Source organism: Taeniopygia guttata, chromosome 9, assembly GCF_048771995.1.
Source record: "Taeniopygia guttata chromosome 9, bTaeGut7.mat, whole genome shotgun sequence".
Classification (NCBI taxonomy): Eukaryota; Metazoa; Chordata; class Aves; order Passeriformes; family Estrildidae; genus Taeniopygia; species Taeniopygia guttata.
This window is the reverse complement of record NC_133034.1, coordinates 17,042,277-17,059,684: the sequence shown is the minus strand read 5'-3', so window position 1 is coordinate 17,059,684 and position 17,408 is coordinate 17,042,277. Positions and strand designations below refer to the sequence as shown.

Sequence of the window (17,408 nt, the reverse complement as noted above, 5' to 3'; positions counted from 1 at the left end):
CTTTTGACTTCAGTAACTGTGACAGTAATTGCAGTTTTATTCAATTCCTCAGCAGGGTTTGTGTTGTAGGAGTACTACAGGAGTGTAGGAGCCAAGGATACAATTCCAGTCTCTGAACGAAGGGCTGGTGACGAAATTCATTTAGTAGCAATAGACTAAAAGTTTATCAAAATAGTTACTGTGCTCCAGCTGTGTGCAGCAGCGCAGTGGTGTTGTCAGGGAGGGGGTACATCTCTTTTGGTTTTCAGGACTCTCTGTGAACCTGCTCCACCCTGCTCCTGACCTCCTCACTACCTACTCCGCCTGATGACTGCACTCCTCCAGGCTTCCACTCCTGCCTTGGGATGTGGGTCAGGGCTGCTTCCACTCCCCCTCATCCTTCCATCTTTCCTAAACATATTCCACAATGCCTTTTGCTCTTTGTTTTATCCAGCAACTACACTGTGAAAAGGCTTCTTCAAGACTTCAAGGAAAACACTTTAAAAACACAATATTCTGGAAGTTCTGACTTTGATTTTTCTGGGCTTCAGTAGTTTGAGAGAAGCAAGTTGCTCAAAGATCAGAAGAAGCTAAGAGGCTTTGAAAAGCAAAATACCTGACAGGATGTGCTAACATACTAGAAGATATTAACAGCTGAAGAAATCAAAGAACTGCCTTCAGATTCCTACATATCCTGAGGTAACCCAAGGTGCTGCTGAATGTGTTCTTCTGCTGATGAACCATTCCCCATACTATCCACTCAGAGCAGTAGGTACATAAATCACAATCCCTAGCACTGTGGGGGAAAATGCCTAAAAACATACAAACTGAACAAAACCACATTTTGGCCACTGGCTTTTATTTGCAGAGAGCCTGGAATATTCTCCAAGGCAGGACATGCCCCATACATACATTTGTGGGCTGCAGCTGCTAGTGTTGACATTTTCCTTCAGCACTCTGGAAATCTTTATTTTTGTCACAGAAGACATTATTTTATGCAATAGATCACAACATTTTGTTTTCCACCCTGCCCCAGCCAAGTCTCAATTCTCTGTAGCTTGGCTTTCCCCACAAGAGGGAGTTTGGGACATGCAGCTCACAGCATTTCATGGTGCTGGTGAGCAGGGGATTGGGGTGGGAGGGCAAAAGATGGGCAACAGCTTTTGGGACAGGAGAGGTAGGAGCAGAGCTGGAGAGGAAGGCAGCAGAGAAAGTCCACGGCAGCCACAGGCTAGAGAGGAAACCCAAGAGCCACTGAATTCAGCTGCAAAGAACCTGGCCAACCTACCTGGACAGGTAGGAGACTCCTGGACATTACCTGAGTAACAGGCTAGACCTGACCGAGGTGCGTGGGCTGACTGACCTCATGGACAGCAGAGGACAGAGGGCTTTTACAAATTAATTCCTGCTTGAATGACAGCATTTTTCAGGGGTGGAAATTGTTATCAGGGCTTCTAAATGTGCTGGTGACAGCCCATGTACGACAAGCCTTGGTAAAACTGTTCCAATGGTCATTCACCCTCACTGCTAAATTGTGCTGTATTTCAAGCCTGGATTTGTTTAGCCTCAAATGCATTATATCATAATCTGCTCAACTGAGTAGCCTATTATTGAACATCTGTTCCCCATGTAGGCAATTTACTGAAAACTCCCCTCCCCCAAGCATCTCTGTGACAACTAAAGCAGGGTTCCTCCAATCACTCACTCACGATCCCAGCATTTTCATCTTCCCTATGGCTGTCCTCTGAGTATTCATCAATTCATCACCATCCGCCTCAAACTGAGGGCATCACCACAGGAGACAACACTCCAGAAGCTGCTGCTGCCGTGCCAAAGACACACAGAGTCCATACTCCATCTTCCAATTCCCATGCTCATACATTACCCTTTTGGCCACATTTCACAGGAGGAGGATGTTCAGCTGATTAATCCATCAAGAGCTAAAAACTTTTTTCCAAGCTGTTGCTTCCCACACTGGGTTCCTCACACTGCTATCATGGCTCTATGCCGGCAATCCAATAAATGGATTTTGTTTTGCCTGCTCCCAGTCCACCAAGTGATCCAGATGGCTGCAGTAACTACCCCCATTATTCAACACTCCACAAGTCATCAAAAAAACCCTTTTCAATCCTACTTATATATTTCCTTCCTGATGACTGACAGACATATTAAACAGCACAGGGTCAGGACATGACACTGCACGAACCAGACACACCTGTTGGTAACAATTCTAAATTTATTGCTGCATTTGATTAGTTTGGCTAAACAGGTTTTAAATCATTGCACATGCATTGTGATTTAAATAAGTTCACACACTAACATTTCACACCTTTGGCATCAAAACCCTGATCTCATAAGAAACTGACACTGAAGAGCTCAACAGAATATTTGTTAAATAAACTGATGACAAGTCACATGAACAAAAAGATTTAAAATTAATTAAAAATCAATTCAATTTTTCTATGAGCCTATCATTTTTCCTAGGACCAACACCACACTGACAGGCATAGTTACCTGCACTACATAATGGGGGCTAGTGAGAAGAAAAAAAATTGTTCAAAAAAACAGCAGGTTAACAGCAACAAGTATTTCCACTGAGGAACCTTTTCACCAAAGCACTAGTAGGTGAAGGAAGCTTCTTCACTCACAGAAGTGAGAGCTTTGCTGCCAAATGCAAGGCTCCTGCTGCAGCATGGTGTGCACAGGGCTCTAGTAAAGGGCACAGAAGACAGTTACTAAAGCACATATAAAAAATACAGTCCCTGCAAGGGCAAGATCTCATCTCCCCAAGAGAGGATACATCAGATATTAACTCATATACTATAGCTGATGTTTGCCAAAAACATTAGTTGCACAAGATTCAGGAATGCAACATTTTTTCTATCAAAAGCAAGAGAAATTTATGTTTGTGATGACGTTGATAAATCATTAGAGAAAGGAGCATTCTATTTTTCATGTATTTTTCATATTTTTCATTTCTCAGATGGGGCCATACAGTAAATCCAGTTTTCCCTTCTCTCCCATATCTTATTACTATGATTAACGTCATCTAAGGAACATTACATTGAACCTGGCAAGATTAGTTACATTTTAAAGATTTCCACAGCAACCAGCATTCTCCATTTATTGAGCTGATTCCATAGCCTTTAGTAGAGTGCTGGCTCATGCTTACTGGTGCCAGATAGGGAGATAACAGCATTCTTGAGAACCGAATTCCACCACACAAGAATTGAAAGACTCGGCCACTAAAAAGTATCATTATCCAATATTAGCCTTAGAAAAAGTAAAAGCAGAAACTGTGGTTCTTGCTCCCAAGTCCCCCCAGAGAAACAAAGGCAAACACACAATTTTACTGCAGTACCATGAGAAGACAAAATACCTGAGATTTTGCCATCTTATTAAGGCTGATATTTCTTGAGCAGCTGTGCCCATCAAACACACAGGAAAACCAATCCAGGCTATTTCCTTTATCCATCCTGAACCTTTTAAATGTCAGGATTGCAGCCACAAGCACAACACCACCATCCAACAGCAACAATTGTTTTTAAAGCTCTAATGCTAAACACCAGCCTACTTGCCAGCACCACTCCTCCGTGGAAGCTGCCCAAGTTGGTTAAGTACCACAGACTGGGCAAATAAATGCCAAGTGTCAGACAGATGATAAATCAGAAAGGGCTGTGGAAATCATCCGCTGTTTCAGATCTGCCATGTTGTTACCCAGGAACTGTCTGCTTCTACTAAGGGGGCATGTTGACCCTAACAGATGGGCAAGATACCTCCATCACATCATAAACCTAAGAAGTTTTTAGTGAGAGAAGCCTCAGGAGGATACCTAGGGAAGCTGACACTGCTCTCCCCAAGGAAGCTGTCTGCAGATACACACTGAGACAGTGTATTCAGCCCTGCAAAATCTGAACCTATTTCAGAACAATCAGCCTTGACCAGCATCCTGCTCCACCCATGTTTCCACATCCACAAAGCCACCTCATTCCCAGGTACTCCAGCCACCAAGATCCTCTGAAATCAAGTATGGCTGGGAGATGGTATCCCACATTTGGAGGACAGTCCTTTCATGAAGATGTCTGATTTCTAGGCTTTCCACCGGACCTGGGAATGTACTATCAAAGAGCAATTCTCCCTCAAAAAACAGGCTAGCAAGTGCATGTCCTCAAAACGCAACTGAAATCTTGCTGCTCCAAATAAAATACAGCACTTCTTCTAAACTACTTATTGACAAAGCAAAGCATCACAAATATTGAAGTTCCACATAGCAGCCATGCAAATCTCAACTCCTAGCATGTGACAGACAGATGCTGCAGAAAGAGTCAGAACTGCTGTCCTCAAGAAAAAGTTTTAAGCCCTTTTATGACAATTTCAGTCAGTCTGAAAGATTTTGTTTTCTAACTATGGATTGAAATAGAAAACCCTAAAAGCCTTTGATCAAAGCCAGAAAACAACCCAAGGGACTTGATAATTTTCTGTTAAGGAAGTTTAAACCAAATTTTAGCACCCAAAGAATCTAGAGCATTGGAGATTTAAGGGAAAATGCCAGGAGGAAAATTGTATTAGATAAAAAACTCTAAGCACCACAATTTAAAGTGACATTTTAGGATTTTCTGGTTTACTGGGTTTTGTTTGGGAAGAAACCTGAGAGCAGGAGGTGTTACAGTGATTCTCTTTGCAGAGGTTAAAACTGCACAGAAGAGAGCATCTGTGGGATTCCTCTTTCTGCAGCTTTGCTTTCCAAAATCCAAGAGTGCTGATGCCATAGAGGAAATCCAAGCTGCAGGCTCATGACTATGTCATGTTTCACACAAGGGACAACGAAGTTCTCTTCACACTCAGCTCTCTCAACTGCAAAGCCTCCAATAGTTAGGAAAAGCAGTTTCTATATGGAACTCCAGACAGGAACATCAGCAGAACTGAGTCCAAGGCTCAGAGATACCTGCTTAGGGGTCCATAAACCCCTCTGCTTTCCTCTAAGGCCAGAGCAATCACTCTGCCACTGAAAGGACATTAACAGGGACCAGTCCCTTGCTGCCTACAGCCTGCCCCAGGGCACTCAAAGGGTTTTCACTGATCACTATATCTGCCTTCACTATTAGTTCTGTCAGTTTTAGGGTCATTGCAAACCACGGCTAAGCCTGAGCTGAAGAGCTGTTAAGAAGAGGACAATGAAATGAAATGGTATAAAGAGAGATGCTTGCCTTTGAGATTAGCTCAAAGAGCCTTTTGGAAAGCCTACAACAGTCTGAAGAGAGCTAATTTGTGAGGAACTGTCACTCCTGAAAAGATGATACGCCTCGCTCTTACGGCAGAAGCAATTCTTGCCATCACAGCTTCACAAGCCTTGATTTAAACTGATCAAACCAGACACCTGCCTATGCAAAATAATATGACTTATTTCAGCATCAAGAGAGAAATACAAACTTTGAAGTGAGAAAATATTAATCTGATACTGTGATGTGTGAGTTCTTACACCTAAGCACTTGCTTACTGCAAAATCTTCATTTCACTTAAACAAGTGTCCTAAAATACACTCAGACAGAACAGCGGAAAAGACATTTCTCTGAAACAAGTGACATATTTATTTTTTCCTACTTCTTTCCTCCCCAAGAAACTGTTTTCACATCCCTGCAAGCTTTCTGGAGGGTAACCAGTGCAGCTACACAGGAGGGTGGCCAGGGAGGCATGCAGGGGGAAGAAGCGGAAAGGTGTCACTGCTGAGCAAATAACTTTCCAATAATCTTTCCCACAGTGTGAGTTTTCCACCTGGGAAGTCAAACACAAGGGTCAACATTTTCTGTTTAAGTGTTTACACTAAACAAACAACCAGTTTTTAAAGGGGTTGTGCAACCCCACTTCTTACCAGAGCAGGAGGCCACTGGGGATGTTTGCTTTTGAAAGCCAGGCTATTTTTATTTTATCCATGTAGGCACCTGTAATTTTCCTGGATTTAAACTCTATGCCTTTGAGATTCTTCATCTGTCATCTGCTCTTCCTATGCTTCAAAAGCTGAAGGAAGTGAAGTCTATTATGACAGGCTAGCACAACAAAAATGTTACAATGAACCAGGTAAAAAAAAACCCTCCTAAAAACCAAGCTCATCAACAAATTTTACCATAATCTGCATTAAATATCTAGCTGTGATCAGTCATGCAAGCACCCATGGAAGTTTACCAAATTTAGTACATTATGTATCACCACAATCTCAAAAATAACCCAGAAAAAAGCATATTACTTGCCCCTCTTGAGTCTTAGGGCTTAGTTTTTAAGACTGATTTAGCTAAACAGTTATTTAATTTTCAATTTAAGATTTGTGATAGGCCTCAGGCTGATCTTACCCAGCTGAGAAATCCATCTCTTCAGTACTTGTTACTGAGAATTTAACATGGTGATATTTATGAGTTCCTTCAGAAGTAGTGCACAAGATCAGACTATTGAAGTATTTCAGCATAAATAACATTCAGAGACAGTTTTAACCCATTACACTGAAAAATTAAATTTAAAGTGTCTGATTTTGGTTCCTTGTTCATGCTGTATTCTGGGGTTCTTTTATTAAAAAATTTACTTATGTCCCTAAGTAGGCTTTTTGCCTTGAACATCACATTTAAGAGGCACATGCACTTTAGTACTGCAAAATGTGGTCTCTCTGTTACTAACAGCAAAATTTCCTGGAGTCAACACTCTCTATCAGGAATTGGCTATTACACAGACAGCCCCTGAGTATTGGATTTACCTGGACCAAAAGCAAACCAGCACTCCAGACTCAAAGAAGCAATGCAAAGAAAAGCATGACTGTGCCCTGAGTCAGCTCAGATCCAAAGGTCTTATTAGTTTGGACTCTACACCACAGAAATTGGGCTCTTCTAGACCTGAGCTGATCCTGGAAGCAGCACAGCCACAGTCACAGAGTTTAGGCCAGGGAATTAGATCCTGCCAGCACTGAGTTGGCTCCACATGAAGGCATTTGCACATGCCACACGGCTTACTTGTAAACCAGGACAAAGCCACCCACAGGTAACCAAGGGCTGACTAACTTGGACAGAGCAGGACTGGCTCCTGTTAACTCATTCATGACTAACACATTGCATTCAATTCCACAGTAATTGTAGCAAATGGACCAAACAATTCATCAGAGTGAACTCACCTTGGGCTTGACCTGGAGACAAGTGACTGTTTTTTCTGGCATTCACTGCCAGCACATCCTCACCAAACTGTTCAGTCAACAAGTGTCCAGCTGCTGTATCAATGTTGGCAGGATATCTGCCTCGTTTCTTATGTTTCTTCCTCCATGTGTCCTCCTCCTCCCTCTCATCAGAACCAGAAGATTTCTGCAGAGCCCCTCGGTGTCTCAGGCTGTTTGATGCTCTCCCACCAAGACTGTCACTCACATTTAACAGGCCAGATGCAGCTCCACGCTGATACACATAATAGTCTTCCTCCAACTCCAAGTCTCCCTCTGGACCAGCAATGGCATTTTTTTTAAGAGAACATCTGTTCAGAGCACTTTTGGGTTTATCGTTCTCAAACCCAGGCAGGGGCTGTTCCAGGTGAGATGTTCTGACTGGTGAATAGCTGTGCATGTTTATCCCATTTCTGACTGGATTATCCTTCACCAGGCCTCTCCTCAGAGGCAGGTCCAGATCCAAGCTGGGGTCATTGGAGAAGCCTTCTTCCAGCTGCATCTTCTGTGCGATGTGGTTCAGGTAGGACTGGAAGCGGCCGCTGTGGTGCTTCTGCACGAGCCTGGTGTAGGCGTTCTTCTGGGAGGCAGCTGCCTTGCTCAGTCCCTCCTTGGCACCTTGGGCAGAAGCTGCACTCCTCACATGCCCCAGCTGATCCATAGCGCAGTGAAAGGCCCAAACTTCTGAGAGTTACAAATGGATACAGAGGAAAAAAGGTTTATTTTCCTGAAAACAGTATCAAATAATTGATTACACCAAGTGACACAAAAGTATAAAATTTTTGCAGAAAAGGTTCATAAATCACTCCAGTGTGGGGAAGGGGTTTCACAATGCACTCAGCATCTGCCTTGCACCAAATCCCTGTCCATAATCTAAGAGCAACCACAGCCCATAACCTGTACCTGTCCACACACCACATAAAACAGGGATTTTGTCCCACCCAAAATACACAAGATTCCTTTAATCTGCTCTTCCTTGCCTTTGAAAAAGCCAGGAAAATTAAAGCAGCAACTGACAGACTGACCAGCAGCAACAGTTTAGTGTTTATCAGAAGCAAAATCTTGTCATGTCCAGCCTGGAGTCCTCAAAAATAACTGCATCCTTACTGAAGCTCTTCATTGTTGCTGTCAAAAGCAAACACTGCCTGTCACCTCCCTCCCACAGTGACTGACACTTCTCCATTGTACAGGACAGTTCCTTCAAACACCAAGACTACCCATTTCAGCTTGTCTTTTTAGCCATGAACTCCCTCCCAGTGCAACAGAAGTAAAATAATAATTAGCTTGCAAGAGGTCCTAGTTCTTACTGGCTGAGACACACTGCCTGCAGCTCCATGCAGCACCAGCTTCTGTAGATGGTGTCACATCTCCACCTTTGCTGCACACGTATGAAACTTAAGCAGATCAAACATCTTTCAATCCTTTTTCAGGTGCTTTAGCTTTTAAGCTTTTGGACCAAAACAATCTACTAAATTACCCTCAGCTACTTTGAGGTAAATTACAGGTACAGACAGGACATAGCAATGATTTTTGCTGTATGTAAAATCAAAGAGGAATATAAGAATTTCTTGATATTGGAGCCCAGTGCAAATGCTGGTTTCTGTGTGTTTTCATAAACATGCCTCTTTTTCACTTCAGGACAAGGTTGAAGCTGAACAGCTGAATTTCACCCCAGCTGGCACATGAAGAATTTCAGGGCTCACTGTCATCTCTGCTATCGAGAACCATGGGGCACTGGACTCCATACTGCCTGTTATAACTATCCCTTCCCTTCTCTAAGCAGAGGGATGTTGGTAGGACAGAATACAGAGATCAGCAAAAGTGAAATTTATATTCGCTTACCTACTCCCACCACACTTGGAATTTTTCTTTGCCCTTACTCAGCCCTCTTCCCCCTTTCACTGTTGTTGCACAGAGGATAAGCACCCAGGCAGTCTCCTCCATGCCCACCCTGCCTGGGAATGGGGCATTACCCAGCTCCTCCTCGGCATGCCTGCTCCAGCCCTTTTGGAGAAACCGGGATTTACTTCAGTAATTGGGCACGGATGTGAGCAGGCTTCACAATGCAAAGCAAAAATTAAAAATCCCTGAACAAATAGGAAAAATTCTTTATGTGGTTTGCGATTCTTGTTCCTAACATTTTCCATTGGTGCTGGCCAATAGCTAAACTCTTCTAATAGACTGACCTGCTACCAAGCTATTACAAAACACACATGGGTAGGCCTACATGAGCTTTAACGTCACCTTCTCCTGTTGCCAATGTAAAAGAAGCAGATAACATTTATAAAAGCCTGTGAGACTACTCTCCAAACAATGGTTTGGTTCCAGGAAACTGGAATTTGTCATTCTTATTTACCAGTAAAGAACAAACATTCACAGCTTGCCTTCCCTGTATTTTCTACAACTTTAACCACGCTATCAGTCAGCAACTGCAGCACTGAAAAAGATACAAGCCCCTATGCATTACAGTTTCATTATTAGTCTTCTGCGGGCAACCAGGAATTGAAATATCCCCAAGAGAGCGGAGGGAAGGCAGAGGTGGGTACAGGTATATCCGCCCTGCCTGCCCGGGCACGGTGCTGAGGACGAGTGAAATGCCACGAGGGACGCGCAGAGGGAGGACACTGGCTGAGCCGGCCCAGGATGAAAGCCGCCCCTGTTACCGTCACCCGGCTGGTCCTGGGCATCACCACTGCCTCCATCACACGCCCCCCGGGTGTCCCACTCCCCAGCCGATGCTCCAGCAGCACAGAGCCCCCGCACGCTCGGCACCAGCAGCAGCCCCTGACCCGCCGCCGCTCCAGCCCGGCACCCCCGACCCCGGGAGCGCGGCCCGGCCGCCAGCGCGCTCCTGCCGGGCCCGGAACGGGCCGGACGGGACAGCGACCTGCGGGGCCCGGCTGCGGCGGCGCTGCCATCGGGCTGGCCGGGGCTGAGAGCCGCCGGGCCGGACTCTGCAGTCCCCCCTGCCCGGTCCCGGTCCCGGTCCCGGTCCCGACCCCCGCCCCGCTCACCGGCGCCGAGGCCGCTCCGCTCCGTTTGAATGTCCCAGCGCCCCGTCCGCTTCCGGGGCAGCGGCGCCTACGGGCCGCGGCGGGGCCCAGAAGAGCTCAGCGCGAAGCGCTCGCTCCTCAGGCGGGCGGGATCCCCGGTGGGGCTGGGGTGCGCCAGCGCCGCTCCCGGCACGGAGACAGGGCCGGGGGAAAGGGGAAAGGGAAAAGGGAAAGGGGAGCCTCCCCAGGGAGAGCAGCCTTGGGCTCCTCTCGGCAGGCACAGCCTGGGAGGCTGGGAGCCCATCGCGGGGACGTGGGAGGCAGGAGGCGCTGCCACCCCAGCCGGACCGTGCCCAGCCTGCCGGGTTCGCAGCCAGCGGGGTCCCTGGGGATTTCGGCAGCCTCCTGCTTCCATCGGGCCAGCCCGGCCTCCTGGGACGGGCTGCTCCAGCCTAAGGCCACCGCTGCAGCTTCATCCAAATTTGTAGCCAAATCAGTGAAAAAAACCACAGGTTAGCTGATCTAATATTGTAAAGAACTCAGTCTGGTGTTGTTCCCGAGGAAACTCACAGCTTTGCAAGCACCTGTACCTCCAAAAGCCCCATGGGGAACCTCCTTCAGTGGCCACATGGCCTCACCTGCGCTGCAGAGAGGAGCAGGCTCCGGGATCCTGTTCCCGAGCTCTTCAGGATCCTGTTCCCCGAGCTCTTTGGGATCCTGTTCCCCGAGCTCTTCGGGATCCTGTTCCCCGAGCTCTTCGGGATCCTGTTCCCCGAGCTCTTCGGGATCCTGTTCCCCGAGCTCTTCGGGATCCTGTTCCCCGAGCTCTTTTGGATCCTGCTCCCCGAGCTCTTTGGGATCCTGTTCCCCGAACTCTTCGGGATCCTGTTCCCCGAACTCTTCGGGATTCTCTTCCCCGAGCTCTTCGGGATCCTGTTCCCTGAGCTCTTCCCGCTCCCCTGGCACTGGAAGTTGGGCAGCAGGACCTGCTGATCCCCTGCTCACCCACACGACAGCACCCAAGGAGTGACCAGCCCTTGGTGCTGAGCAGCAGTGCCTGAGCTCCTCCAGGATAAGTCGGAGCCTGTGGATCAGAGGGTGTCATTAAAGCATGAGACCAGAGTCAAGACCTGGCACTTTTATTGCCTCCTCTTTTTGTGACCACAGACCTCTCACAAGGCCTTACAGCAGAGTCAGACCCAGGCTTTTGCTGACTGAGAATATGTAGTTTGGTCACTCTGGTGTTACCTGCAAACTCAGGCTGTGCTGCCAAAGAATTTCAACCAGAAGAAAATCTGGAGAGCAATAAACTGTCCTCCCCAGTCAATCCCATTTGAGCTGTCTGCCTGGAGAATGCCCTCAGCAGATGGAGGAAGGATTCAAAGGGACCTGAATTGGTGTCTCCAAGCAGGGTTCTGATGGGGAAAGGCTCTGTTTTGTCTTCATTGTGGCAGGAGCACCTGAGCAGATATCCATGCTGCCCCTTCACTTAGGATGGGGAAGACACCAGCCCCATGGTCCTTATTCTTCATCCTGCATGCTGCAGATCAGTGAGCACATTGCCTGGTGTCAGCCACCTCTAAAGGCCATGAGGCCACATCTGCTCAGGGTGCAGCATCACCTGTGGCTCCCAAACACCACCTGGCCCCTCAGCCATTCCCACAGCCAGCACTGCTGAGCTTCCACAAGGCCGTGGCAAGCCCAGACCACTCCAGCTCCAGCCCTTGGGTGGGTCAAGGGAGCTGCCCTGAGAAAGCACCAGGCTTTTGCTGCGGACCAAGGGCTGCAAGCACAGACCTGCCTGCACAAGGACACTCACATCCGCCCCAGTGCCAGGATGCCACCAGCAAAGGCAGTGTCTTGTTTGCATGAGCCATGCAGAGCCAGCAGCCTCTGCCCACGATCTGGCACTGAGGCCAGCTCATCAAGTGCCCCACCCTGGCAGCTCTGGCCACCTCAAGGAGGAGAGTGAGGACTCAGCTCTGCTCTGGCATGGCTGAGAGGCAGCAAGTTGCCCCACACTAGCCAATAGCAAAGTGAGCAGAGCATCATCTGTTTGAACAGAGCTGCCAGTCACACAGCAGCTGCTCCCACAGGACCCAAAGACAGAGCAGGAGACCATTTCTGCTGGAACTGGCCCTGTGGGTAGCATGGCCACTTGGAATCACCCTGTCAGAGAGAGGATGTGTGCTCCCCTTCTTCCTCCTGCTCTCCTGGCTGCTGATAAAGCAAGGGGGTTGGTGGGTGCTCTGTGAAGGCAGGCTAGTGCACAGCTCCAGCTCTTCAGGGCTGACCCACGCCATCCATTCAGGCTGCCCTTGCTGCATGGAGGAGAACAGGGATGGGGTGGGGGGCCCAGGGCCCCCAGCCCCACTGTCCCCCTCCCTGTACCAGCCAGGTGGAGCAGCAGCTCCTCTCTATGTTGCTGACCCACGCTGTGTCTCTGCTCTTCTTCATTCCAGCGGGGATGAAGCCGAGCTGGGAGTTTGGCCAAGCTGCCCCCTGCAACAGGTGGTGCCACCAGCAGCAGTAGCTTCAGCATGCCCTGGTCTTTCCACAGATGGGAGAGGAAGTGGGGAGGATTTGGTGTTTGGTGGTGCCACTGCCAGCACTGGGGCCTGGGGCTTGCAGGGATATCAGGTGTGGTGAGAAGGATTTGGCTTCACAGCTGGATGCCTCTGTCATCCTCATGTCCTGCCTCCAGCTGGGCCCTGCTGCACAAGGGGCCACAGTCTCCAGCATGTCAGCAGAGCACTTCTCAACCCTGCTCTCCTGGTAGCAGCCAGGGATTTGGGAATCTTGTCTACTCCATGGGACAGAGCCTGTGTTTGTGCCCTCTTTTGCTCTACCCCATTACTGACCCAGACAAATGAGAGTTACAGCTGAAATCTGTGTCTCCCTCCCAGTGCCTGTGGGCACACGGAAGGTTCTGAGTGGCTGGAAGCAGCTTCGTGCCCATCCTTCACACCCTTTGGAAGAGGTCACGTGCAAACATCACAGCAAGCTGGTGCCTCATGCAGGATCTCAAACACAATCCCTCCCAGGGAAGGGCTGGATTGCTTCAGTCTCACCTTTGGCTCCATCTTCCATCCACACCATCCTCGTGGCTGCTGAACAGAAGGGAGCCATTGCCTCACTGCTGCTTCCCTGACCCTCCGTGGCATCTCATGGGCTTTCCAAAAGGGAAAGGTCCCTGGGCAGATTTTTCCCCTGCACTCTCATTTCCTGGGGTCCTGTAGCAGCAAGCCCAGCCCTGTGCCCTGGCTTGCTTTCCCACAGCAGGGATTATCTCACCATCTTCCCCCAGGCAGTAACTGGTAGCTGCTTCCCGACTGGGAGGCTGGAACTTGTTGCGGCACCTCGGCCGAGGTGAGAGCAGCACATGGCTCCTTGGCCAGGAGCTCCCTGCTTACGAAGGCTTTGGCTCCTGTGCCGTGGTTTCAGCTCTCGTTTACATCAGCGTTAATCAGGAGTGACTGGCCAAGGGGCTGGAGCCACCCCGAGATGACTCAACAAGGGGAACCCTGGATGGGAGCAGAGCAGCTCCTCTGACGCTTCCATGCACTTCCTGCAGCCCACCCGGCGTGAGCTGATGCTGCACGTGGAAATGCCACCCTGCAAACCCAAATGTCACCTCTCACAGTATTGCAGGTTGCAGGCCATGGCAGAGGGATGGAGGGCAGCAGGGTGCTCTGCCTCTGTCTCCCTGCTGTTGTCTGCAGGAGAGACCCACATGCATGTGCTCAAAGGCAAAGCGGGGCTGCGAGTTTGCTCTGGAACCTCTGGGCACTCTTGGAAATGTCTTGATTGCAGCAGCAGCACCCAGCATTAAACCTGAGTCTGTCTCCTTTTGACATCTCTCAGGCGCTGGGAGTCATCTGGGCACTTGGCCGGAGGACATAAGCCATGCTCAGGGAGGATAAAGGGGAGTGTGACAGATTTATTACCATAAATAAGATAAAAACCATCTCTCTCCACAGTAGATACCATCTGCTGTGTCACAACACATGTGGTCTTGCCCCACCCGTCCTTCAGCTTCTCCAGTCTTCTCCTGAGCCCTCCATACCTCTGGTTGGGAAACATGCCACCCAAGATCAGGACTGATGGGTTCCCATCACCTTCATTGCCTGGAGGAACATCTGCAACTCAGCCCAGGCAGGGGGCAAGGTCTGGCTTGGCTTTGTTTGTCCAGTGAAGGAGGAGAGAACTAGACCTCAGCAAAGAGGGACAGGCAGACAAGAAGCAGGTGAAGGAGGCAGTGGAGGAAGGAGGTGAGAAGCCAGGGTAGGAGCAGGGTTAGTGCCTTGCAACGGATTAAATTGAGGTCACCTGGATTTGTCTTTTGGATACGTTTAAGTCTCTTTCTCAGTAGGTCTTCTTGTTGTAATGGGCAAATCTCTTTTATAATATATCCCTCAGTTTTCAGTGTGGAAGGCCTTCCAGTGGCAGGACTGAGCCCCCCAGAGGTGCTCAGACTGGCTATGGATGACACCAAAGCTCCACAGATCACAGCAGGAAACTTGGGAAAGAAGCTGTCCTGCACTGAGCTTGTGGGCAGCAGGGCTGAGGGACAGAGTGGGTCAGGGCACATGGGGCAAGGAATGTGCAGTGAGTTCAAACCCCTTCTGATGCTCCCAGGGAGGTGGAAAAGATACTTTCCAGAAGGGCAGGAACTTTCTGGCAGAAACCACACTGCTATGCAGTCCCAGGGGCAGGGAGTCACACCACAAGCCGTGATCTCCCCCCTGCATCTCCCACTCCCCATAGCAGGATGAGATTGAAACAGCCCCCATAGGACCACTGTGGAGATGGGTGATGAGTGGGGACGGGGGCGATGCTGCAGCGGGGACCTCGGGCTGAAGGGTCGGTGGGCACGTCCCAGAAGCTCAGGGCGGGCAGGGGCTGCTGCGTCTGGCAGGCGGGGCACTGCGTGAGAGAGTGACTTATCAGTATTAGCTCATGTGAAAGCTCGGTGCCTTTGTATCTCAAGCAAACACCGGCCATTATGCCCCAGCAGGCCGGCATTGTTATTCTGTCTGGTTGCTAAAGGTTAGGGCTGTGGAGCCCTGCACGTCCACAGTGGCTGCTGTGGGGTGGCAGCGGGGCCACCGTGACCCCCTGCAGCCAGCAGCGCTCCCAGCCACAGGAGCAGCCACCTCAGCTGTTCCCGGGCATGGCCAAAACCCAGCCAGACCCTTATCGTCCCACACAGCTGCCCCACCATTCCTGGTGCTGAAATCTTCCTCTTCCAATGTCAGCCCCAGCCAGGGTCATTCAGTGCTCCTCAGCTGGCGCCCGCACAAACTCCCTCCCAAAAAGAGAAAAAAGAGGCAAAAAGCCCAAACTTGGCTTTAGTGGGATCACACTGGGATCATTTCCATTTAGGAGGTCAAAGGCTTGACCACCAGCACTGCCAAGACCAACTCGTTTGGCTTTCTGCCACCCAACACTCTCCTGGGGTTTCCCACATCCAGGGCTCCCAGGTGACACTCAGGAAGCCCAAAAGTTTTTTCCTGAAGAACTGATGCCGAAGGGACTTCCCACCATCTGCAGTGGGTTCCCAGGAAGCCAGTTCAGCGGAGCTGGAGGGTATTTGTACCTGGCAGGGGGGCTGCAAGGGAGCTGCTGCTGATGGCTTTTTCGAGGGTGACAGGGGTTTGCACAGCCAAACCAGGTGGAAGAGGCTCCTGCCAAGCCAGGACATGCTGCTGCCAGAGCCGTGGGGCTAGTGAGGACCTGCTCACCAGGCCTGGGTGTGCACTAGCACAGGAGGGCACAGATATCCATCCCCTGAGGCACTGGTGGCATCCGGCTCCATCGCTGTGATGAAGATTCCCTGGATACAGGCTGGGGGTCCCCAAAGGCCTGTTGGATCTCTTCTCAGGATCTGCACACGGCATGGCTCCCTGCAGGGATGAATGTGATATTAATAGCTCATCCTTTTGCCTTTCTGGGCCATCACCCTTTGGGCAGTTCCTATTCTCAAAGGGATGCTCAGTGCCAAAATCAACAAGCCTGGGATGTTGTTGGGACCCCAAGGCTGTGGGTGAAACACTGCCAGGCCCCCATTTCATGGGGAAGGCATCTGAAAAAAGGAGAACAAAGATGACTGTGGCATTTAGCTTGGAAAATCCCAACAACCTGCCCCTACATCAGCTGCAGACCTGAGGCTGCCAGGAGCTGGAAGCAGTGCAATTCATATCCTCTGAGGACTGATGCAGAGGGAGGCTCGTGGTGTGGAGTCACCCGTGCGTTAGAATTGCTTCATTTTATTGACATTCAACAAAACCCTGAGACATTGTGTTCCTGCTTCCACCAGAGCAGTGAGGCTTCCCAGCTCCAGAGCACAGATATCCCCTTGTAGCCTTGGAAAAAACAACCAGAATGTCAGGAGAAGACTGTAGCATCCTAGGAAGCCCAGGAAAAATGGCAGATCCCAAAAGGCAAAGCCCTGGGGGAAAAACACACTGTGCCTGTCACTAGCAAAGACCTGTGAGTCTCTGTCTGGGACTTGTCCTCTTCTCCTCAGCTTTGCCACTCTGGGAGGTTTTGGGAGGGGACAGAGAAATGTCTTGGTCTTTAACCCTTGCAGCACATGCAGCCCCATTCTTGCCTGCCCCATCAGGGCAGCTCTGTGGGCTGTCTTCCCATCACCATCCCAGTTTGGGGAGAAGGTATATTGTCCATGCCTGTATCCTCAACCAGAGCCCTCTTCCAGACCCAAAGGAGACAGGGGAAAGTGCAAAATCCTGTAGTGTTTCCTGTAATGCCTCATTCAACAGCAGCATTCAACAAAGCAAACACCAGGAATGTTCAAACAGGCCAAAATCTCCATCAGGGGTTCAGAGAGCATCCCACGAGCATCACACCCCAGTGTATGGAGCTCCCCCATCCCTGTGACCAGCTGGTGGCTGCTGGGGCTGGGGGCTCATAATGGCCAGGTCTGAGCTGCCCAGGCAGTGTTCTTGCCTCAGGGGCTACAGAGTTATTCCCCAGAAAACCTTCCTTTAAAGCATCCTCAGGAGGAACATCATCACAGAGGTGGGACCAGATAGTCCCCTGCATGCACCAGAGGCTGCTCATCCATCCCAATAATCAAAGTTGAAATCTCTCTTCAAACTGCTTCGCACTGAGTTGGCTATCATCAGACCCCTAGAGAGGTACTCTAAAATCTGTAAAAAGAAGAAAACCAACTGTTAAAAACTCTTATTTCAGCACACCAAACCCTTGGTGACATTCCCTTGATGAAC

The 17,408-nt window shown here is 49.6% G+C and overlaps 1 protein-coding gene across 2 annotated transcripts in view; it reads right to left on the bottom strand.

The window, feature by feature from the left end:
- The window catches only part of DIS3L2 (DIS3 like 3'-5' exoribonuclease 2), a 180,386-nt gene extending 170,069 nt beyond the window's left edge, over window positions 1-10,317 (bottom strand). Inside the window, exons 1-2 of one of the 2 annotated variants that reach the window (XM_030279947.4) lie at window positions 10,180-10,317; window positions 7,130-7,849 (exon numbers count right to left, since the gene is read on the bottom strand). In XM_030279947.4, the coding sequence (XP_030135807.4) occupies window positions 7,130-7,826 (697 nt within the window). In that variant the 5' untranslated portion in view covers window positions 7,827-7,849; window positions 10,180-10,317. Of the gene's footprint in view, window positions 1-7,129; window positions 7,893-10,179 lie in introns of both variants that reach the window. The other variant, XM_072933683.1, reaches the window with a different exon arrangement.
- Window positions 10,318-17,408: the final 7,091 nt, after the last annotated feature.